The 27,554-nt window shown below is 34.5% G+C and overlaps 1 protein-coding gene across 1 annotated transcript in view; it reads right to left on the bottom strand.

Moving 5' to 3' along the window:
• The window catches only part of LOC102809598 (neural cell adhesion molecule 2-like), a 29,126-nt gene extending 4,030 nt beyond the window's left edge, over positions 1–25,096 (bottom strand). The window contains exons 1-4 of the mRNA XM_085498874.1: positions 24,728–25,096; positions 11,041–11,287; positions 2,425–2,703; positions 1,459–1,737 (exon numbers count right to left, since the gene is read on the bottom strand). Of these exons, the coding sequence (XP_085355000.1) occupies positions 1,459–1,737; positions 2,425–2,703; positions 11,041–11,287; positions 24,728–25,096 (1,174 nt within the window). The remainder of the gene's footprint in view (positions 1–1,458; positions 1,738–2,424; positions 2,704–11,040; positions 11,288–24,727) is intronic.
• Between the last annotated feature and the right edge of the window lie 2,458 nt (positions 25,097–27,554).

The raw sequence follows: 27,554 nt of genomic DNA, 5'->3' as shown, positions 1-27,554 counted from the left end.
ACACATACATCATTACTTACAATGTACAGTAACTGTAGCTGATACACTATCTGGTTGTACTATACCATTACTAACAAAGCATGTATATACGCCATCATCTTCTCTTACAATATTACTAACCCTAAATAACTCCCAATACACTACATATGCAACATTACTTACAATATACAATAACTCTAGCAGATGGACTATCTGGTTGTCCTACACCATTACTAGCATAACATGTAAATATACCATCATCTTCTTTTACAATATTACTAACACTAAATAACTCTCAATACACTACACATACAACAGTACTTACAATATACAGTAACTGTAGCTGATGCACTATCTGGTTGTCCTATACCATTACTAGCATAATATGTAAATGTAAATATACCATCATCTTCTTTTACAATATTACTAACACTAAATAACTCTCAATACACTACACATACATCATTACTTACAATGTACAGTAACTGTAGCTGATACACTATCTGGCTGTCCTATACCATTACTAACATAACACGTATATACACCATCATCTTCTCTTACAATATTACTAACACTCCATAACTCTCAATACACTACACATACAACAGTACTTACAATATACAGTAACTGTAGCTGATGCACTATCTGGTTGTCCTATACCATTACTAGCATAACATGTAAATGTAAATATACCATCATCTTCTTTTACAATATTACTAACACTAAATAACTCTCAATACACTACACATACAACAGTACTTACAATATACAGTAACTGTAGCTGATGCACTATCTGGTTGTCCTATACCATTACTAGCATAATATGTAAATGTAAATATACCATCATCTTCTTTTACAATATTACTAACACTAAATAACTCTCAATACACTACACATACATCATTACTTACAATGTACAGTAACTGTAGCTGATACACTATCTGGCTGTCCTATACCATTACTAACATAACACGTATATACACCATCATCTTCTCTTACAATATTACTAACACTGCATAACTCTCAATACACTACACATAAAACAGTACTTACAATATACAGTAACTGTAGCTGATGCACTATCTTGTTGTCCTACACCATTACTAGCATAACATGTATATATACCATCATCTTCCCTTACAATATTACTAACACTAAATAACTCTCAATACACTAGACATACAACATTACTTACAATATACAGTAACTGTAGCTGATGCACTATCTAGTTGTCCTACACCATTACTAGCATAACATGTATATATACCATCATCTTATATTACAATATTACTAACACTGAATAACTCTCAATACACTACACATACAACATTACTTACAATATACAGTAACTGTAGCTGATGCACTATCTGGTTGTCCTACACCATTACTAGCATAACATGTTAATATACCATCATCTTCTTTTACAATATTACTAAAACTAAATAACACTCAATACACTACACATACAACAGTACTTACAATATACAGTAACTGTAGCTGATGCAATATCTGGTTGTCCTATACCATTACTAGCATAACATGTATATATACCATCATCTTCTTTTACAATGTTACTAATAGTCAGTGATCCGCTATTCAGACTGTATCTACCACCTATGATGATATAAGCACTGCCTTTCTTCCACGTGTACGTAATAGTAGTAGGTTTACCAGTTGTGGCTGTACACTGTAATGTTACTTGATCTGTGTATTCTGTTGCTGCCTGATCTGATGGGGAAGTGGTGATAGTTGGTGGATCTAAAGTAAAATACACATATTACTTTAATTTACAGTACGGACAAATTAATTATTACTCTGCAAATGCTATTGAAGAAACATAATATGTTATGATAGTATTAATATTGAAGATGTAATCGATGTAATTAATATGTGCATTGACATTAATTTGCAAAAACGTAGGTGGAACATGTGTGTCAAAGAAATGTTTACTCATATACAAGACAAATAAAACATTCTGGCATTTTGCAGATTTAAAAATATGGCTAAATGGCTGAAATCTAAATCAAAGGTGTTATTGTTTTGGAAAAACGTGAAAATGTCAATAAATTCACTTAACATATAGTAACATTTGTCAAATAAAACAAGTGATTTCTCCGCATATCCTCGGGACAAGGCCATTTTTACACTGAATTACCAACTTACCAACTAAGTTTCAATACCACATGGGAGCTGTGTTTGCTTAGCAAAATCAAACAAAAACAAATTCGAAAAAATGTAGTTGCTCAGAAGATTGTATTTAAAACATTGTTTCAAAAACATGCTTACATCGAATATTTCAGTCAAATCTTTTATCAATCCTAAATGATAAATATTTTTTCATTCGTTAAACAGAGACACAGGTGATATGAAATGTTAACATACTCTACACTTTCCACGGAATAATTTATTTACGAGAAAGTATATATATTTGGATACTACACTTACAATTCACTGTCACAGTAGCGGAATCACTTATAGCGTGTTGTCCTACACCATTACTAGCATAACATATATATATACCATCATCTTCTCTTACAATATTACTAATAGTCAATGATCCACCATTTAGACTGTATCTACCACCTCTGCTGATATCAGAACTGCCTTTCTTCCATGTGTATGTAATAGCATTAGGTTTACCAGTAGCTGCACACTGTAATGGTACTGTATTCGTACCTTCAGTTACTGTCTGGTCTGATGGGGAGGTGATGATTGAAGCTGGAACTAAAACACACACAAAGAAACAGACATTCAGTTACCAGATATAAGATGCATCATTTCCTGTTTATTAAATTCATTATATGTTTGTTGAATGAATAGATTATGTAATTATGGTTGTAATGTGTGTCACATTGTAAATATAAACTGAAATTGTGAAATTGACCTTACAATTCAGATTAGAAGTAAGTTCACATTCCTAAAACTATACTATATATATGGACCATGGTATGTTTGTTTCTGCACATATCAACATCACATCACATCGTTCACATCACGATTAAACACCTTACTTGACTTGGCTCAAATAATAGTGCCGTGTGAAAACGACACGTTTTCATTCCGGTCCTGTAATTTGCCCATTGCAAATACAGTTGTGAAATAAAACGTTTTTCTGACTCATCATACTACTGAGACATGGCTGGATAAACAGATGGCAATTACCCGGGTGCAATTTTGTCAGCTACAATTTGAATGACGCTACGGGATACCGGTTGTTTTTGGAACCTACATTTGTTCCTGTTCCTAGGTTTTTTTTTCTTTTTTCGTCCTTCAATACCTCAATCTCATTTAGTTCATCACCAGTCAAAATTAAAGATCGTGTTTTCTTTATTGGAGGTTGGCAATCCATTTCAAAGTCACAACACGGAGGACAAGACATGTTTTTCCAGCATTCCGTTTAGGTTTGTGTGGAGAACGACGATCACCCAACGACCGACACTCACAACTTGGATCCCGCCAATAACAATTACGTAATTTTTCAGATGTTTCTAATAAAGTAATTTCTTCAAACTTCAACCACTATATTTCCCTAAAAGTCGAATACTACCGGTTTTATGTATATTCGTTAAACATGTAGTCAATTCATGTTCCAGGGTCAACTATGCATTATCATCCAACATATCATTAATTGCATTTGCAAATTCTGTGTTTTGACCAATCATTTCGATGGATTAACACCATCAATATATTGAATTGAATTGTTTATTTATTGCAAAGCAAAAGGCGATTGGCCCGAAGAGCAAATACAGTTTCACTTAACAATGGTAACAATAAACATCATTCAAGTTCTGCTTTTAATGGCAAAATAAATATAACTCGCTAACTGATTTAAAATTACATCATTTCTTGAACTCATGAGCGAGATAAATGTGTTGTAAGTGGGGTTGGTGCAAAACCATACAGGCAAAAATTCTGCTATAATACGTTGATAACGATGGCAAATAGCTATAAAATGATATTCGTCTTCAATATAAAGTTGCTTGCGTTCAACACAGTATTCACAGTATCTATTATCGAGGAGGACATTTTAGTCTTCCCTTTTCAGTACGCAAATTGTGAGGAGACCAACGTAACCTTGACAATGCAGCTCTGTATTTGAAAACATGGATGCAAGACAAATATTTTCATTGCTCAAGTGACGACTTAAAATTAATATAGGAACGGAGTTTGGGGGATGAAGCAGTGTCGTCTTGATATACTTGTTGCGCACAATCTTTAATTCTCGTTGTGAACTGAGAAAGAACACACTTTTTGAGCCCACAACTTGGTTCAGCCATACATGACCGAACCCAAAGCGAAATAACAACATTTGTCAACGCCCAATTCACCGACCATCAATATACTGCTATAATATAATACATGGTATATCACATGGATGAAGTCACAGAAACTACTGTGCATAACAAGTTACCGCTTGCTACATTGGTGCTGTCCTGACTGTTGTTGTTTTCCGGGGTTGCTTCAAGGTTTTGAAAAAAAACGAAAGTGACAGAATGGATATTAAGTAAGATACTCCGTTTTGATGTTCAGGGTATTATTTATAAGCATCAAATATGTCTACGCTGTGAGCATTTCTACGTTTGCCCCGCCAGTGCTCATCGAGAACGTTCTGAGCTGAGTGACATTTACTGTGCATTACGCATTTTTGTCAGCAAATAATGTATATATGCTATTGATTACGGTGCCGCTTGAAATGAAATAAAATAACATGAAAGCAATTATTACATATGTACTGCAGTTTATTTTGATTCGTCCCTGAAATCAAATTCGGTATTTCCACACCTCATATGCAAATGAGGTCTGAGAGCAAACAATGTAGTCCCTTCAGGAGTACCGTTTTTCGAAACCTAGCTGAAATAAACAATATTAAGAAGTACGATATTTTTCCCTTGGGGTACATGAATATACTTGCCGAGTGAAATGAAATTTGAACAACAGTAATGGTACTTTTAGCCAGTCAATTATTTTGACAAAAACTAATTTGCATATCACCCATGCAATAATGTTTTCGGTATTTTCACGGTCGATATGCAAATGAACATGGTATTTCCATCGGCTACCGAACTATTTTTATTTTGTAAACACATTTTCGTCTGCTATTTTTGTCCGGTTCAAATCGTGAGGCAACATTTTTGGCGTGTTAGGTGTACATCACATTGAATACTACGATTGAGAGAACTTAATGTATGTTGACCACCTGGAAACTGAGTTTTATAAACCTTGAAGGGCCCTCGGAAGATCCACCAGCAGTGAAATCAGCGATTACTATGCAGCCGCAACCACCAACATCGAGATACCAGGTTTCTGCTGGCGGCGTTGCGGCGTTACTCAATTCTAAATAAAAATTAGCAACAGTTTAACCGGTAACCAAGACTCAGTCAATCCACGACCAGCAAGCAACATCACACACGAAGTTGTAGCGTGCAGCTCAGCGACAACCGCTGTCGACGAAAGTCATCCCGTCAGTGGAGTACCGCAGTTGCACGGCATGTTTGCCAATGCACAATTCAGTGACGGAACTTTTAACTTCAACATGAACTGTGTAACATAGTCGTCTAGTTCAAGTTCGGGTTCTGTCGTGGTCCCAACTAAACGTCAACGAGTTATTTATTCGGACAGTGACTCAGATTAGACGTCTGATTATTTTAATTTCAAACAATCAGTGACACTCGTTCTCCGGGCGCGTTCTACACTGAAACGCGCTGCTGGGACGTAACACTATATTGGAACATATTAATGGGCAATAGGGTTCCCCGACCTAAATTCCATCCCGGTGTGTAGCACGTTCTTTCTTTAATATAAAATATTCAAATATGGAACATATGTATTAATAACAGCACCCCACACCCTGCCCGTGGCTTTCGTTGCGTATGGAAGTTATTTTCACTCGAGATGCGGTGTATTCTGCTGTACGCTTCGCTCGTGATAGTACGGCCACAAGATACACCGCATCACTCGTGAAAATAACTTCCATACGCAACGAAAGCCACGGGCATGGTGTGGGGGTTCTGTCATAATACTGCACACTTCAAATATAAGTGTTGTTATTTTGTGGGAGAGCGGGTGTGAGATAGTAAAGTAGATGTCATTTTGCATGGTGAATGTGATAAAATAAATAACACATGGTCATTCGGGCAATATCACGATTTTGTGCCTGCTCGCGGGCTGTTGGTCATGTCCACCATCCCTTGGGCAGGCAACCAATCGTGATACTACTCTTCTATTATTTCTATTATTTTGGCCTGCTTTCAAGGTTTTGAAAAAAACTTTAGTAATTCAAAATAGACAACGAATGTGCCGGAATGGATATTAAGTAGGACACTCCGTTTGGTGTTTACAGTATACTTTATAGGAAGTAAAAATGTACGGCGAGGCCGCCACTAAGACGTCACAACTGGGATCACTGCTGAGCGTTCTACGCTGTGATCATTTCTACGCGTCCCACGCCCGTGCGCACCTCCGGCTCTGACATCATCTATATTATGGTCATCATCACTATCCTTTGGGCAGGCAATAAATCGTGATATTACCCTCACAAACATGTGTTATTATTTAAATATATGACCTACTTTATAAGCGAAACATCATCAATATTTGCATTTTTGAAATTGCTTATTGTGATGTAATCCTACTGTTTAAACATACCTAAATTATATAGAATTCACGAAAAATGCCATTTTAAATAAAAATAATCAATTACTGCATACGTGGCGCGAAAAGATACTCGGCACCTTGCTAGATGTCTCGGCAACACAATACTCAACTTGTCACCAAAGAGGCTTAACATGTGAGCCTATTGCACTCAGAACCATGAAGCCGTCCACGCTGCTTCGTTTCATTACTTTATTAGTTTTCAACCTACCGAGTACAGTTAATTGTGCACCTTGTGATTGTGGACTTGCATCAAGTACAGTACATCGCCAAGTCCCCTCATCATTTAAACTAACAGGATTTATCGTCAGATGATATTCTCCATTTGTGTAAGTGCCGGTAATACTGCATGTAGGACAAACTGAGTACACTGTTTCACCTTCAGATACTACACAATCGTGAGAATTACCTAATATGTTTTTCAATCCATATGTTATATACAATGTACAAGTAAATATCATAATACAATCAGGAAGACTTGTTTTCAGAAATTGTCGTATCACTGTGATTTGTTACCAATTTGTTGGCAAAAAGGTTCGAGTGAATTCTAAACTAAATGTGAGCATTCGCGGATTGGCAATGCAGTCGAAATGTTACATATACTGTTAATAATTCTATATTATATGTGACCAACTCTAAACAATGTGTAAGCCCAAGCTAACATTATAACGCCAACAAATGAAAGAGCGCCACCAATGCAGAAGAATGCAATTTATAGTTTTAGATATATAACTTTTTCGTCATTACATCTAGTCTACCATCTTGACTCTCCATTCTATATTCATATTCATTTTTACTTTTTTCTAATGAATGCTCAATTCTTTGTATATTTTTCAAAATGTAACGATGATCATACCTTGGACAGGTTATATACAACTCAATGACCGCACGTTTCATTCTATTTTCAAAGACCAAACTAAGAAATTTTATTTATTTATTTTACCGTTTGATGGTGGTGATATATTGTACCTATAATTTCTTGCTGGAAAAACCAAATTGTATCTAACTGTATATTGTATATTAATTAAAATGTTGATAGTATATAAAACTAAAAGTGATATAGAAAAGCTATAAATTATACTTCCTTCTAGGGCTATCTTGCTCTTGGTTGTGTTTACAAACGTATCTAGTTATAAGGAAAACTAATGTGATAGTTACATTCAACATGTAGATGATCTCGTTTTAACATACAACCCGTCGCTACAAACAATGCAATTATCAATCAACGCCCTGAAGCCATTCAGCGTGTACACGGTACCATTGGAAATGTCACTGTACTATAGTTGCAAACATGGAATTTGTACCAATGATAATTGTTTAAGTATTACCCAAATTAGTATGTGTAAGAATAGGCAATGATACTACCACATAGCTGTTAAAATAAGTGAAATACGCAGTACAACACTTAACAAGTCATGTGATATGTTTCAAAATGCTTCCTGGTTCATGACCTTTTGCTGATTATGTACGACTGTGAGTGGCAACATAGCTGGCGGTAGATCCACTTATATTGCTGCTGTTACTTTACATTGCACTAGACAATTTTAACTATGTAATTTATATATTTAGCCAGAGTTAGTTGGAATAATGATGATTATTACACACTCATACACTAATTCCTCCCAACAATCGCAAGGACCAATTAAAGACCAACTCAAGCATTGAGATGGTTAAGTCAATTATTTTGCGGGAACCGCTATTTGTTTAAGTGATTGTTGGCTTGACGTCCGTATTCTCTCAAATACGAATGTCGCAAGCCTGGTAAATGTTCAATGGTCGATAAGTCAAAAGAATTCAACTGTTTACAGGAGTAGCCACCCAAGTGGCCGATCCGTGTTCTGCCTGTGAGTGTACTACAAACTCAAGAGTACGATTGGAATTATTCCCACTCAGGCTATTTGTGTCCAGAAATATATTATGTGTTGTGTTTGTGACGTCAGAGATTCGACCCTATTATTATATTATAATAACGATATTGTCAATTTTAGGTGACACATATTTATTTAAACTCCTCAAACATAACAGAGTCAATGAGCCCAAATTAATGACCATTTCAGTGAGCCTGTCATTAGAGTAGTTACAATAATCTAACTATCCCTGTTATCAAAGCCATCTACATGATACTAAATGCGACACGTAACACTAAGCATTGATGGCAGAGTGATAGAGGGCGTACTATCACCATCCTGTTTGTCTGTGACCATTCGCGACCGCTTTAAGTCGGACATACCTTATTGCAAATGTTAGTAAAAATATAGCCTTATAACTTGGGAATTATTTATTAACTTCGACATTTTGTCGCTAAATATATTCTTCTCTTATTATACATTTTTTTAATCTTACCACATATTATGTATTCTATTGAAATGTTGGGCCACGCCTTCACAGATTCTTCTACTACAAAAGAAAATAAGCCGTCCCATAACCTTTCCTAAATACATGTACTTACACCTGGGCATCTTGAATATATACAGGCTCTGAATTCTTACGCCTTACTTATGATCTAATAAATAAAAACCTTGCAAATACTGTTAGTCATTATTTTGATCCACTATGTCATAAATATATAACAGGCTTTTTCTTCTTAATTCAGATTTTCACTGCCACAGCACAATTTTAAACACTCAGCCACTAAGTACTGTATTGAACTTCCAAATGACGTCAAAACAATAAATCTTAGACACATCTTTCAATGCAAAATTAAAACTCACTTACCACACCCCTTTCATCATAAATTTGTTTGTTTGTTTTGTTATTTTGACCATGTTATTTTGAGAATGTTGAATATGTAGTCTGTATTTGATTTTCATTTGTGTTCAGTTATTTCGTTACTCATACTGCTCAGTATATTTGTTTATTACATATACAGGCTCTAAATTGCATATATGATACATATGGACATGGACTCTCAAATACATTGAACAAACCGTTTCTCAAATTATTTTCATCACGATTATGATTGTTTACTACTTGCTATTTCTGACTATTTCTCTCCAGAGTTATTGCCATGTTTCATGTTTATATGTCAGTATTCGTCCCTGTAATTTCATAGTATGAAGCGTTTACAAACTAATATTTGAAACATACATACTTTGCATATAAAATATTTGGATGGCTAAGTGTTCAGTTTGACAAATTGTCATTATTAATGTTGATTAACTCCAGGGAGAATTCTAAGAACAATCGTACTATTCATACCAAGTAATCCGGTTAGGGAAATTCATGGAACGAGCCTAGAAATAGATTCCGGGAAATTCTCGGCGTACATAAATGCACAAAACGATTCAACTTTGTAAATATATATCAATAGTAAATATATCAATAAGTTGTGATATGTCTATTATCACGATGTGACGTCTCACCTAGGTAATAACGTGGCTGGCTACGTGTGTGCTAACGTTTAATGTCATGTATGTAAGATATTGCATGATGCAGATACGTCGTTAGGTTATACGTAAATGACGTTACGTGATGCATTTGTAGCGAAATGTAATGCATTAAGCATTATATAGATTGTAAATATAGTACTATGTGAAGTGGATATGAAAATAGGCGACATATATCCACAATTATGTGATGTGGATTTATGCCATTTGTTGTTGCTGATGGAGCATTACATAAATGTAGATATGACAGTATGTGATGTAGAACAAAAGGTGAGCAAAGTGGCTATGGAAATAGCTATGGCCTCGGTGGGCGATTGTAATAAGACAATGTAACATTATTCAATAAACGTTGTTCGACGTCGAAACACGAGTATTGTGCGATGTGTCAAATTGACATTGCAATTTGACGTTGTATCGATATTAGATATCCGTTGTGCGATGTTGCAACCAAAGATCAGCGGACAGTGTTACATTTTACTAATTTTTAATATTAGTGATTTGTTTATACAGATCTGCTTTCATTAGTCAAATCTTACCAGAATAACATAATCACTGCGAGGTATGTATTGAATTAAAACGAAATTTGCAATTGTCATCCACTGAATCTTACATTCATTATAGGCGGAACATCAATGAAGTGAGCATACCGTACCGGAATATACCGTACAATTTATAACTTCTATCTGATTAATAATATGCGTAATTCTGTCTATCAGTACAGTAACACATCCAGCAATATGATAAATGAGAGACAGATCGCTGATTTGATAAGGAACATGGTTTAATGCTGAACACAACACATGTAATGGATTGTGTCAGAAAAAATGTTATGTTTTTTAATGTATATTAAATCTAATATGTAGGTCATAAATAATAGTTTATCAATAACTCAGGAATAAGACAGTATATTACTATACTACTGTATCTCACATGATAAATTGCTTGCTGCAAGTCACACTATGTTATCATGTAAATATATATGCTGAGGCTTACCGGGCAACAAATGTCAATTTAGTTTACTCACCAGTTACTGTGAGTAGGATTGATTTCTCATCACTGCCATCACCAAATGCTGTGACGTAACACCAATATGTGCCAGCATCACTCAATTGTGTATCAGTTATAACTAAACTAGCTTGGCCTTGAATGTCATGTCTTGTGAATCCAGGTTCAGCGTAGACTACACCATTCTGCGCTTGTAAAATTATATTACCTGAATGTGTACTACTCCCTTTATACCATGCTTTTCGTCTATCATGTCCTACATCAAACTGTGGTGATATGCAACTTATGCATGTGATAAATTGAATGAATGAATGAATGAATGAATGACTTGGAATTAGTTGTTGAGTTGTTATATTGTAGATCACTGATTAACATAAACGTGTACTTACATGTAACGACATACTTAACAAGAACACCGATATACATGGTGGCCCTTCAACAAAGCCAGGTTGATTGAATTGAACTTTCCGGGTTCATGAACTTTGACATATACACACAACTCTTTTGATGGTGTGGTATAGGGCTCATACCATTAGATAGAACTCCATAGACGACAAAAATAAATATTGTTTCAATTTGTAAAAAAACACATTATGTAATACAATTCTTGCCAGAAAAATACAAAATGGCCAGCCCAAACTCCTACTAAATGGATGTCAACAAAACTCACAGATTTACCAGGCTTTCTAACTTCAATATTCTTAGAGAATTTAGATTGTTTTGAACTTTCCAAAATCCAAAGGTCATTGGTACTTGTTAACAAAGCAATACACACAAGTCTCTAACAGCTGATGTAATTGAGGTACACCGTCACACATCGCGTTTAAGATAAAACACAGTGCATGAAAACCCATTAGCTATCAACAAACATATATGTTTTGTGCTACCAACGCTGATATGATAATTCTTGATAAGAGAAGTAGAATATAGCGTAGAATATACATGCTGTGAAAGTGTTGAAACTGTCATTATAATATGATTATCCACTGTTGTCTGACGTTCATTGGTTCACACATTCACTCACACCACTACATCATCAGAAGTAAATCCAATAGTTGGTCAACAAAATGATGAGTGGGTTAGTTACTTATGTTGATAACTTACGCAAAATGAGTTTACTCATAACAATATTTGACGAAGGTGATGTAGAAATAGCACTATGTTATATTGATACGATATTTTACTGTAGATATGACATTACATCTTGCAAATAAGACATTACGTTATGTAGATGGGAAATTACGTGATGTAAATATGACATTACGCGATGTATTATGGAATTGCATGTTTTATATGTGTCGTTACATTTTATAGATATTGGAGATTACATGATGTAGATAGAGCATTATGTTCAGTGGGTATGATGTAACTTGATGTAGATATTGCATTATGTGATGTCGATAGGACATTATGTGATTGTGTTATGTTAGGTAATGTAGATGTGACATTACATAATGTTGATAATCTTCCAGTATTCCTCACTCTTGTGACACCATCGCAAATGAGTGACTCCTTGCATAGCAGCCGTATCTATATCTGAGCCATATGGAATACCAGAAGATTATTTATTTATAATAATTGTAGACACAGTTTCCGAAGCGTAGGCAAGTTTCTAGTAGTATTTGTTCTATTTTCTTAAAAAAGACATGTTTAACTAATTCTGGGCCGAAATGATATAAGGTGTAAGTAAACACAGGCACCATGTGTTCGAATCTCACGGTTAGTAGCTTCGAATCATTGTATTCTACAAACATGTTTATAATATTTAAGATAATTTGTCGCATGTATTAACACATTGTTTTAACTCGTCATGTAAATATTTCAAATTCATCACTGTTCCGGTTAGTAGCTTCAGATTTACCGTGTTTTACAATTTTTTTTCAATATTTAACATAATTGGTTCATTTATTGTATTTTAATACGTCAAGGAAATATTTCAAATTTACCACAGTTTTGTATGATAACACTACCACATATTGTGTGGTTGTCTGATCGTCTCAAAAACGCTTTATATGTGAACGATTTAGCTGACTAAGGTTTAAATAATTATTATTTCCAATACAAAAAGCATGTAGTCCTTGTTATGTCCAAATTAAAGTTTTTAAAGTGTTTGTGTGTGTCACTCTTTTGAATGGAAACGCCAGTGTGGACCTTACACCAACTACTTAACAACCATTAAATACCACGGAATGCACTACACAATACAGGTCAACACAGGGGTCAATTGTGTTTGAAGTGAAGACTGGCGGATTAGTTTAAGTAGTATAGGTTTTCTGATGACATATGGGTTGTTTAATATATTATGAACAGAGCAATCATCAACATATTTCAGTATGTATGGATATTTGATGTCTCTGTGATCTAGACAAACTAGGCAAACATTGCATTTATTTGCGAGTTGGCCGTACATACAAATTTTTTGTTTTTTTGTGATTTCATATGTCAGGGGCAAAAATTTATTCTATTGTCTATGCCCAAGACTTGAGATGACTAATTGTAAATCTAAATGATTTTTGGTAATTACCCGTTGATAATTCACTCAAATATGATTCGTTCAAATCTATAAAAGAATATTTTCTATTAATATTGTCGCTTAACATAAAAAATCGCCCAATATGTGATGCGAAAGCGATAGGCGAAAATGAACGGGTGATGCAAATGCGATAACTGCACAGTGTGCATGCACACAATTGAATTAACAATGTCCTTGACTTACTTACTCGTTATGTTGAGTATACGTAGATTTTAATAGGTTTAAGCTATGGATTTAATTACCAAATTTGCATGAAAATTAGCTAATTGTTATCTGTTCCACTACTGTTCCTCTGATATCTGAAGAACTATTCATTGGATTGTGAGGAAACTTAGTGCATAGATGACCTAGGACAATGCGCATATTTGATTAGTTTTTAGTAAAAATACTTTATTACTATATTAATTACCTAATTACCCAATCGATTCAATTTTCCGCATTCCGCTGATATTACAAGTACTAGTCATTACACTTCAATAAAACTTGTTACATACATGCCCTGGGATTATGTACAGATCTTATAGTTTTGGGGTAAAATCTGTGCACATTAGTTACCTAAATTGCATGATAATTAACGTTTTCTTTTTTTCTGTCGATATCTCAATTTCTAATCACATTTCTTGGTACATAAATGGTCTATAGCACTGCGCAGGACTTATTAATTTTACATTAAAATATGTGCATATGAATTACCTGGTTCGCATAATAATTAGTTTCTTATTTAAATAAATCTTCCGACATAATTATTCTAAGACAATCTTATTAGTTTTAGGCTTATATACATCCATATTAATTGCTAATTTTCATAATAATTTATGTTTGCGCCTTTTTCACAACACAAAGTAATAAGTAGGTATTACATTTATTTGATGTAGGCATATCGGTATGATGCTGATGGTATTATATGGTGTATATAAAACATTAAATGTTGCGGTATATCATTACGTAGTGTAGATATGATTTTATGAGATTTCGATATAGCATAACATGGCGCACATGACATTATGTGATATACGTATGATATTATGTGAAGTAGAGTTGTGTCATGGCAAATTAGGGCACAGACCCTGGAGTAGGGCTTGGCTCCAAGTCGGTCAGTTCACTGTATATATCTACACGACGTAATGATGCATTAACACTACATAATACTCTTACTGATCACATACTACTATACACACATCATGTCATGATATATTTACATGACGTAATGACATATCAACATCGCATAATATTTTTTACATCCCAGATCATTATATCCACTTTATGTCATGATGTATCCACACGAAGTAATGGTATATCAACATGATAAAACATGTTCCACAGCATATAACCGAATGTTACATCATTATATATCTCTACACGGCGTAATGAAATAAAAACATCAGATAATAAAGTTTCTACTGCACGTAATAGTATACCTACATCGCGTCATAATATATCAACATGACGTAATGTCGTAACGTGATATAACAGAAAACTATTACGTCACCCTGACGTTTGTAGTGTATTGTAGCTATTATCGCGAGTGATGCAGTGTATCCTGCGATCGTATTTATAAATCCTACAGTTGTATTCATATGATGTTGTAATTATTACTTTGGCATATTGCTTGAACCGGCATTATCTTAGCTACATAACTGTGTCATATTGTATAAACTGTCAATATAAATCAGGCTTGTAACTTGATCGCCATTCTAAATCATTAACGGAAGGGGTTTAAACTCACATAGCAACCAAAGCAGTTAGAGCATTTAACGACTGGGCTATTAAATTCCTCGTGGTGTTTCTAATACACGACACTACACATAAACATGAGCGTAAATGTTTAGTTTGTTGTGAACATTACATAAACAAGGCAGGATGTGTCTGAATATCATTCTATTGAATTGAATTGAAACGCTAAAATATATCTGGGCCTTACAACCTACACAGTTCAACAACCGCTGAATACCATGGAATGCGCTACACAGGACAGGTCAACACAGGGGTCATTTGTGTTTGAAGTAAAGACTGGCAACTTAGGTTCATGTACTCAATACCTTTGATATGCAAATTAGATTTAAACAATTCAGACACTGTGTGAGCAAAATGTTGATTACCGCCACCACAGTATGTTTGAGTTGTTTGTGCCCTTTTTGCCCATTCACTATATTTCATTGCAACCATCTTAAGCTGTTAGTATTTATTTAATTGTTATAAACTGCCAATGTATATGTAACACAACTCACGAGATCCTTGAATAAAATAGGTATACATAATGCGATGCATGATTTTGTCGCCGATATACGAATTACTGTATTTGCAGAGGAAAGTGTATCTAATCAGCTATTTTTTTTATATTTTTTTCTGATGAAATGAAGGGGTATACTTTATAGTGAATTGTGATATCAGGTAAATGAATGAGTGGAAACAATTGGAGTGTTACATCACCCGTAAAGTATTGACATGATAAAGGCATTGCCAACTCCGATGTCCGAATTATGAATGATAAAATCAGATGGCATAATTAAAATTAGAATTAAAATTTAACACGATAAGTCATTGTCAGATCCAGCATAGCAAATTGATACACTTAGTATAATGATTTTGTCAGTGGGTGAGTTGTATTTGAACGAATTTTTGACGGAGAAACTCGACAATGGGAATGCATGGGCAGTAGTGTTATGTCCGGTTCTGGTTATTTCTTCGGATATTTACTTATTTAATCCAATTGCCCGGCTTTGTGCTCGTCAGCTTAAGAAATTGTCGTATCGAATTGTGAAGTTACTTTTTCCGGCGTATTCTATATATATAACACCTTTCGATGATCACTGTTATTACCTTGAAACAATTTAAAATCAGTTGGCCACAAATCCTGAAATAGAGCCGGCCAGAAAGTCGCTACTGTAATTAGTCATGGTCACTTTAATTCATGTTATTTTTAGAGTGACTTCCAAACTTATTTTCAGGAACATGTTTAATAAGAACCGTACACATCCATTATGATGGGAACATAAGTGAGTGAAAGGTTTTCTGCAGATCATATAAAGAGGAAATGCAACTTAAAGGACTGTGGTCTTCATGCAGCGCGTATTCGAATTGCATGAAATAAACAATGTATTTTACTCGTGTTGTGTACGTCGCTGTGAGTCTTCTTTTGAACAGGACGCGGCGCGACGACCACCGACCTTTAATCTTACATGACACGATACCTGCTCAGCAAAATACAAGGATGTAGATATAATACGATACTGTTAACAACAATACGACTTTAACATAAAATTATCCGATTATGACTCAAACTCCCATTGTCTTGATATCTCAGTGTGTCATCAAGCTTCGTGAACTGACGCCATATCAACGTCAATTACGTAATCCACGAGTAATTTCTAAACCGACCGGACATTAATGAACTATATACGGTTAGCAATATGCCAGTCTAATAGTTTGTAGTACACCTGCAAGATACACATAATTGTATACATTTACTCTACGCCATAGCCTTAAAGTGAGTATCAAAATATTGTTTGCAGAAATGTTTTAGAAATTTTTCTGGGCATTACAACGTAGAAGCTCAACAACCGCTGAATAGTACGGTATGCGCTACACAATACAGGTCAACACAGGGGTCAATTCTGTTTGAATTAAAGACTGGCAACTTAGGTTCATGTCCTCAACACCTTTGAGATGCAAATTAGATTTCTACAATTCAGACACTGTGTGAGCAAAATGTTGATTACCGCCACCAGAGTGTGTTGAGTTGTTTGTGCCCTTTTGCCCATTCACTGTATTTTATGGCAACCGTCATAGGCTGCTAGTATTTATTTAATTGTTTTTAATTTTTTTTCACAAGTTTTACCGCTGAAGGTCGATAAATCCAACATGTCGGTATCTCATACAAACAAAATTATGTGTAGGTTTCACTCGTAAGTATGAACTTGTACTTTTTTAAAACGTGTAAATATGTACTTTATTGTTTTTCAAGTTCAGAAAATTACTATATAACATATTGTGATCAGTTATATTCATGTATATGTAAAACAAGTCACGAGATATGCATAATGCGATGCATTATTTTGCCTCCAATATACAAATTGTTGCATTTGCAGTAATCTATTTGGAAGAAAGTAAATTTGGTATTTTATTGACATGATAAAGGCATTGCCAACTCCGATGTCCCGAAAGTTTGAATGATAAAATCAGATGACATAATTAAAATTAGAAATAAAATTTAACTCGATAAATCATTGTCAGACCCAGCATAGCAAATTGGTTCACTTAGTATAATGATTTTATCAGTGGTTGCGTTGTATTTCAACAAATTTTCGACGAAGAAACTCGACAATGAGAATTCTTGGACAGTAGATATATGTCCGGTTCTGGTTATTTCTCCCGAGATTTACTTATTTAATCCACTTGCCTGGCATTGTGCTCGTCAGCTTAGGAAATTGTCGTATCGAATCGTGAAGTTACTTTTCCCGGTGTATTCTATATATATATAACCTTTCGATGATTACTGTTACTACTTTCAACATTTTAAAATCAGTTGGCCACAAATCCTGAAATAGTGCAGCACTATAGCTGACCAGAAGGTCGCAACTGTAATCAGTCAAGGTCATTTTACTTTATGTTATTTTAAGAGTGACTTCCAAACTCATTTTCAGAAACATGTTTAATAAAACCGTACACATCCATTATGATGGGAACATGAGTCAGTGAGATGTTTTCTGCAGATCATACAAAGTGGAAATGCAATGCGGCGAGACGACCACCGCATTTTAAACTTACATGAGACAATACCTGCTCAACCAAATCCGATCATGTAGATATAAGACGATACTGTTAACAACAATACCATTTTAACATAAAATTATCCGATTATGTCTTGGTATCTCAGTGTGTTATCAAGCTTCATGAACTGACGTCATATCAACGTCAAATACGTAATCCACGATTAAGTTCTAAACCGACCGGACATTAACGAACTATATACGGTTAACAATATGCCAGTCTAATAGTGTGTAATACACCTGTAAGATACACATAATTGTATACATTTACACTAAATGGCGGCATACATTTGTCACTTTGACGATTCAATGTGTTGATGTTATTTCATTGCTATATCCATTGCAAATGTGTTATTTATTGTATTGACTGCATTGATTTACTGTGAGTATAATTGCTTTACATATAAAATATAAGACTATATAAGACAGTGATGATCTTATTAATCTGAAGTTGTTGTTGAAGAGATAACATGCGACAACGATCTATCATTTCATGTGGACCATTTTTTTTAAACAGACTTATTATTGAAACCTTAACTTTCTCTGTACTTTGTTGACCGCAATTAAGCATTTATTATATGTTATCAAAACATGAAGCTAGCAACTCGACAACTGTTAAATAATATATAATGCGATACAAAAGTAGAAAACACTAAATTCACCCAGCATTGAATTAGTGACTGGCAACCAATGTACTTGTTGAGGCACCTTTTATATGTAAAATAGGTGTATACAACTCAGACCCTATCTGAGTAAAATCATTAATACTGCCGACAAGTTAATATAACGCAATTTTGGGAATACTCATAGAATATACATACAATTTTTGATTTGAGGCATGTGGTTACTGTATTTATAATAATCTGTGCTACACTTTCCAATATCTTTATTTACTCCATGTTTTCTACAATTATGTGACAATAGAAAATAATTATATTTTCAGATCATGATCTCATTGCATTTTTATTACATTAGTGTAAATGTATGTTGGATTTTTCACATGTCTTTATTTGCAGTCGTTTAAATACAACTCGAGTCATCGCTTTTATAAACAATTTGATAATGTGGATACCGGTTGGGAAGTCGTAAAATATAAAAGAATATGATTGAGACCAGAATATTTTTATACTTTTCAATCACGAGTCAACAAATAATATATATTTTTATTCCGTAATATATTTTTTATGAATATATAAATAAATTAAAACATTTTATTATAACTAGTATTACAATAGTTGTACAGCTGGCTAGTGAGTTATATATGTCAAGATCTTACTAATGAGATAATGCAGCACATATATAAACGTAATTCAATGTTAAATTATGAATGATTTTTTTTTAAAGCACTAATGTAGACTTTATCCAGGGTATATCACGGGTTTATGTGATTGTCCACCGCTGTTGGGGTGAACATTTGTATTATTATACCGAATAAAGCTTAAAATAAAAATTGTGGCACTTAATCATGACATTTTCAAGGTCACCCTCGCACCTTCAGCCTGATGATGAATTGAGTTTTACAAACACATCTGGCGCCATCGAGTGTGTGGCTATACGTTACATTGCGTCCCACTTTCATTAGAACATTAAAACGTGCTGCACACAGAGCTACACACTGCTTGAATATACATGTATGTTATGTCAACACAATTCTCGTTTAATAAATGTACTGTACATCATGTGATATACAACCAAAACCCGCAAAATACGTAACAAAATCAAACACATTTTTGCCGTCACAAGGCAAAGCCCACGCTTCTTAGGTAGACAAACTGCGCAATCGCAAATCGAATATCTCAAAGCAGCTGAGCGCGCTGGCAAAACGCACGGCAGCTGCGACTAAAATCACTCGAAATCGCTACAAAATCCTAGTTTTTCGCTAAAATAAAATAGTCAAATAGTGAACGCAAAGCTGTCAAACTAATCAGTTCACGAATATTGCCGCGTATCGTGTTCCCTCAACAAGTTATTGGCGCAAATCAGGTAAATTGAGGAATAAGGTATCCGGAAGGGTGTACACATACAAATATGGCAACAGGTCGACACACGAAAATGTCTACCTGCAATACGCGAATCTGATTGCTGTCATGTCATGAGGTAAAATAAAACGTGGTGTGAACATGTCACTATTTGATATATATATATATATATATATATATATATATATATATATATATATATATATATATATATATATATATATTACGTTGTATGATACAGGTAAAACATTATGTGATATGCACAAGTCTTGATGGGCTTATTATATGTTAAGAGGCATTGCATTATATGATGTAGCTATGAGATTACGCGATGTAGATATGACATAAGATGATGTTGATATAGCAATGCCTGAAGTTAGTGTTACATTACATGATGCAGTAATGACATTTGAGTCTGCATATATGACATTACGTGCTGTACTTATAACATGGCGTAATGCAGTTATAGCATTATATGATGTAGATACGTATTACATTATTTGATGTGGCATATTAGTAACAAGTGTATATGACATCATGTGATGTGGATATGACGTAATATTGTTGTTACATTACATAGTTTGGATATATCATTACGTGGTATAAATAAAACATTACGTGGTGTGATGTAGATAAGCTGCGCAGTCGTGCAGATATGATGTAAGATGGTGTAAATATAGCGTTATGTGAGGTTGATTTAACATAACGTTGTCGATATTTAAATAAAACACATGTTTGCGAGGGCAATATCACGGCTGTTGTTCATGGCCATAATATTAATATTGCTCTCGCAAATATTATTGTCAAGAGCAACAGCCCGATGACAAACAAATATTGCCCGTATGAACATGTGTTATTTATTTTATTACATCGAACAGACATTCACCTTGCATAATTACACCTAACATACAACTCTCATACCCGCTATCCCATGAATAAAAACACTATATTTATGCAGTATTTTATATTATAGCAAGTGACGCAATAGCATACATACATTGTTTGCTGAAAAATACACAGTAATGTTACTTTCATTCATTCATTCATAGTTACGCAATAGCATACATACATTGTTTGCTGAAAAATACACTGTAATGTTACTTTCATTCATTCATGCATAGTTACGTATTTTAGTAACCTTGTTTCAGTAGTGTGAATTTGTTAGGTATAATATCATTGAGATGAATTGAGTTTTTTTCACCACTCGCCGAATACTAATATCAGAGTGCCGTAGAAGTTACTGCAATAACTTTAACTAACACGAACGTACCACACCTTCTATTCACACGTAACTCAGTCCTCGTGAACATGAAGAAATGCAGACTGGAACGGCGTTGCCATGATCTTCATTTTAAATTGTTGAAAAAAGAAAGTACGCCAAGCAAAAAAGGGTGTCTGTGTGAAATTCTTTTGAATTGCGCTACACAATACAGGTCAACACCGGGGTCAATTGTGGTTTAAGACTGGCAACTAGTTAATGTCCTCAATACATTTGATATGCAGATTACGCCGTGTGCTTTAGTGCGTTACCCAAGTGCAAAGCATAGAAAGAAAAAATGACAACAATATTAACCAAAATTGAAAATGAACAAATCTAAGCGAGGTCTACTCAAGGCACATACCATACACCAAGTATCAAAGCAATCAGGCTTGTAGTTTTTATGAATTGATGCAGACAGACTGCAATGGACAATCACTCACATTGATAAGCTTTCGATGCACAGGAGAAAACACTGACGATGGACAATCACTCTTATGCTAAGCCCACTAAGCTAAGTCGACACCTGAGGGGAATTTGGACATTTACTAAAATTTCTGTGATTTTGATGCTTTGAATTTCTGCTCAAAACATTTTGCTATATACAACTTGCTAGTTTGTAAACTTGCTTAATTATTTAACAAAAAATGTATAATGATTGTTAACCTCTGACAAGCACAGGGGAGAACATCTGATTTGAGCTTTGTGGAGTGAACTTTGTCTCAAATGCTCTTTGTTTTTTCTGAAGCAAATCTGTATACTGTAAACAGTATTCTAACAAGCGACCTTGCGGTCGGTGAAACTCTGCTGTAATTGACAAAGGCACAGGGCAGTTACTATGTGGATAAGAGAAGTGGAATATATGACAGTTTAGTAATTGTGGCAATGGTCACTGGAATGTTATATCCCATAAGAAGAAACGTATTTTTGTATGTAATGCATGGATATGTAGTCCCTCCCACCCCACTGTTCAGTGTCACTCATATAAAAGCAGCAAACGCGTAAACCTTGAAATGACCTTAGCCTGAACTTGAGCATTTCTGGAAAATATTGCCCATCCAGTTTCAGACAATGTGTACTGAAAAAGCCTAGATTTCAAATGATACGGTTGTCTGCTGGAGTACAAGCATTATACATCGCTCATATAAAACGTATGGGACAGTGAAAAATTCATAACTTCTACAAAAATAGAGATATCTTCATCAAATGAACAAGCTTGAGAGAGGACCAGTCTACATTAGTAACAATAAAGTTTCGGTTTCGAAGGAGAAGTCGAAAATGCACAAAAATTATCAAAACAATTCACAAAGTTCAAAGAAGGGGAGAGTATTAGTCTAAAACACAAGACAGACAAAATATGAACCACGTTATAGGAAGAAAATTATTTGAAATGGAGATTGTGGAAGAAAGCATGATTACCACGAAAAATATAACGCATCATGAAAATTGTATTGAAATATATATAATCAATATTAAAGTCTATATATTTAAAAAAATATTGCCTAATGAAATTTTAAAAAAATGTTCAACATTAATGTATCGCTTTAAGAAAATTAAGTATCAAATAACATATATATATTTTAAGATTGACAAGTTCTATTTTAAGGTGAAGAGAAATGTAGTGATCTAGTTTACATACGAATAGCATTTCCACATGAATGAATTGTATGTAAATTAAAAGCCTATGTAAGTAATTTCAACTGGTGTTCAGCCAACTGTCTGTGTGATGGTAGCTTGAAAATGATGGTATATTGTGGTGCGACCAACATGGGAAAGACATTGAAATCGGGCAATATAAATTGTAATTATTATGCAGTCCCAGAGGGAAGAAAGCTCATGGGTCTAACAGTACTATTTTTAGTATTTAGGGTAGTTTCACATGTAACGCCAGTGTGAGGGATTCAACTTAATTTCTGGTAGTAAGAGGAAAGGGAAAGCTTTGAAACTATGTGTCTTAAAGGTATCAATGTAGCATCAATGTAGCAGTGGTAACAGATCTGGTGTCGGAGTTAAAACACCAATACCCTGATGTAAACACAGGTATAGGAAAACAGTAACATTGCACATTGACACAGCCATAATACAGGAGAGCTGCATTAAATACGAGAAATAAGGTGCACGTTGAATTGAAAGAACTGCTTGAATTAGATATCATTAGGCTAGTAAATGGGTCAACACCATGGTTTAATCCAGTAGACATAGTTCATATGATGAGTAATGGTTATATTTGCTGTGTTTAGATATGCGGATGGCATTGAGGCTATCATCTGAGGTCAACACCCAATTCCAACTTTAGATGAACTTTTGCAATGTATGTCTGGTTCAAGGAATTTTATTAAATTAGCCACTATATTTTCGTGTGCTTGTAAGTGGCATATAGTCGAAAATAGTCGCTCCATGTTTTCCATGAGTAGCTGCCCTGTACATACCTTTACATACCTTCAGAAAAGACATGCCATTTAAATTTGGTTCTAAACAGAAATCTGCATTTTAAGCTTTGAGTCTTGCCATGGCATGCATACTTGGCTCACAAGTGTAATCAAATGGGAAGCGATACTGGTGCAAGTACAAGAGTTTATACCATTATAAGGTGACATATCTAAAACATGTGCTCGAATAGAAAGATGATGAAAGTAATAAATTGCCAGTCAGAACCTTGACCTCAACTTCAACATAGTTGTCTAATAGCAGCGGCTGAAATAGCTACGCTGTTAGCAATGCACATTTCAATTAAAGAACTGAAGAAAATGGGCACATCTGAGAAAGGTCTACCTGAGGTACCTAAATGTATAGTATCAACGCAATCAGACTTGCGGTTTTTAACAATAAGTTGATGATTAAAATATTACTTATTTTGACCATAGACACATTTGCCATTTACGTATTTCTAACAGAGCAAATATAAATTATTTAAAGCATAACTGGTCTGATTAAATACAGTACAATGCAAGTTCTACCTACCATTCAGATAGTTTCAAGCTGGCATATATCTAAATTGTGCAGTAATGTCTATGAATATGTCTTATAATAGTAACATACGTGAATACTACAAACTTGGAAATATTGGTGACAGAGGAAAAGCCAGCTATTAACTATCTTGGAAGTTAAGTTATGACGAGGCTACAATGAAGGCATTCATTATTATCAATATAATACTTACAATTTACGACAAGTTCTGTGGTTATTTGACGAGTTGTACCGGTACTAATTGTATTAACAGAACACTCATACATCTTCTCATCATCAACTGATAAATTACTGATTTGTAACGATGCGTCAGAACCAGATAACGATGTCCTTCCTACATATTCAACACCTGCTTGTCCAGGATTATTACCATATTTGGTGTATACAGCAGTTTGTCCACCGTTGATTGACCATTGTATAAATGTATCTGATGAATCCAGTGGATCACTATAGGTACATTGTAGTACAACAGATTCACTTATTGTACCAGTGTGTCTTGGATTAGTTACTAACTGGAACTCGGCAACACAAACACTTGGAACAGTAGATGTGTGGTTAGGTACGTTCATACGTATTAAGATACGAGTATGTATGTGAGCAAGCCGTAGTTATGAGAGTACTAGTAAACGGATCTGAGTGTACATTTATGTGTACATTAGTACATCAATGGCGCACTCAAATTACAAAGCTTAAACCAGTCACCACATACAGAATCATGTATAAGTTACTCACGATTAAGGTAAAACAGATGAACCACCAGGAAAAGACGCCAACCACAATGCGACATATTTCATATAAATCTTGAGTTATTTCCGGGTTCATGAACCTTAGCCAGTATAGTCATGTGATTCCATTGTTAGGCGATGGTACTCTCGGTTTTCCATATCCCTCAATCAATTACAAAAGGGCTTTTAAACCGATCATTAAATCCCAATGACCCGTACTAATATACGGGTCTTCCATGACTATTCATGGTAAGTACAGATTTACGAATAGGCGGCCAACAATAGTCTATGCCAGTCAATAGTAGCACGGAATGTCGCATTTTGTTTGGTTAAAGTGAATTATTGGCTATGGTACATTTGACATTTTGGTTACATGCATCGGTTAATCATCAAGTAATTGTTTTCGTCGTGAGCCACTGCAAATGAACCCAAAACGTGCAATGAAATGTCAAATCATGGCAATTTTATTGGTTAGGAGTGGCGTTATATATATATATTAGCATGTGTTATATTGGGATAGGTGATTTTGATTACACTGCCTCTCTAGACCCAGTAGTTGGTTTATGGATTGGGAGAATGTTCATAGACACGGGATTTCTATTGAAATCTCCTAGGTGTTCATATTTATTTCGGGGATTATTATGATTATATTATTGTTGAGCCTGTACTGGCAGCTTTCATGTTAACATTTTGTAGAAGGAATGCTAGGCATTATTTTATTTTGAAACTGCACACATACATCTTGCCTCTAATTTAAATCAGTCTCTAAACCATGCTTCTGTTTCCTGTCAAAATTGGTTTATGGGTACATGTGTTCACTATGAAGAAAGTGCCGTCTTGAAAACTGTCTACCAGTTGTCCATTTTGCAGGGCAGCAGCTCTAATTTCACTACATCAAGTTTATGCATAAACACCCAGGCTAGTTGTCTGTTCAACCAAAAACAATGCCCCGACGGCGTTTTGACGATGAACACATTGTCAGTCATTTGTGAAAATTTCAAAACAAAAGGTTAAAGCGTCTAGGAGCTATTTTTGTTTAAAGTTCTGGGATGTGCACTAAAAAGAAGCTGAGATACTTGTTCACTCATTCCCATTCCCATTCAACATTCACTCTTTTTTCACCATGTTTTTTTTTATTATTTATGGATAGCCTTGCTAAATCTTGCCAAGCATTCAAAAGTAAGAATGTTTGTACCTGTTTTCTATATTTTAAAATCGTTTTTGAGTATGTTCCAGTATTCAAAATTCAAAAAAGCAAAACAAAAATTTACTCCCAAGGCGCTTTACATGTATACATTACTTGATTATCATTTCTATTTAGATTCCATATATAAGATATACTTACAGTAGACATTGAATGGTACAAGTTGACATGTTATTTGTGTAGTTTGTACAACATTAGTAGCTTTACATGTATACATTACTTAATATCATTTCTATTTAGATTCCATATATAAGATACACTTACAGTAGACATTGAATGGTTCAAGTTGACATGTTAATGGTATAGTTTGTACAACATTACTAGCTTTACATGTATACATTACTTGGTTATCATTTCTATTTAGATTCCATATATAAGATATACTTACAGTAGACATTGAATGTCCAAGTTGACATGTTAATGGTGTAGTTTGTACAACATTAGTAGCTTCACATCTATACATTTTCCCATTATAATTTCTATTCAGATTCCATGTATAATCCATTGTTACTGTGTTACCATTTGTAGATGATGATAAACCTTGTATCTGATTGTTACCACAATACCAGTATAATGTCGCTAATGAATTGCCATCAGTTGATTGACATCTTATTTTCATTTCATCTTGTAGTTGGTAGGATGGTGATGTTGTAGTCTGGTAGGAGCATACTGGGGCATCTAACATTGAATTTAACATGAATATAATGAGATTACTATATATATATTCCTATGTTTTTTTAAAGGACACGTCAACAGCATGAGATGTAACTGTCATTTCAGTTGAACTCTCTAGCAAGGAAGAGCTTCTTTGAGATTAAAGTGTTATAGATAGATATTAGCAAACTGATTCTCTTCGAGTGTAATTCGATTAAATATCATTGATTTGGTTTTTATCGATTGTTCGACATAATACTGACGTCAGTCATGCACTTTAAGGTTTAATATTAAAAAAAACTGTTGTGATGAAAGATTCGATGATTTGTAATTCAATATCAATCATTAAATCAGGTTCATACAAATTGCAGACACGGAGGAAACAATTATTTTAGTTATGATGACATATTACTTGACAACAGTGCAAACACGGTGACTTGCACC

This window comes from Saccoglossus kowalevskii, chromosome 5 (genome assembly GCF_978046115.1).
Source record: "Saccoglossus kowalevskii chromosome 5, keSacKowa6.1, whole genome shotgun sequence".
Taxonomy (NCBI): domain Eukaryota; kingdom Metazoa; phylum Hemichordata; class Enteropneusta; family Harrimaniidae; genus Saccoglossus; species Saccoglossus kowalevskii.
Note: the sequence above shows the minus strand (reverse complement) of the source record. Positions and strands in the feature narration are given on the sequence as shown.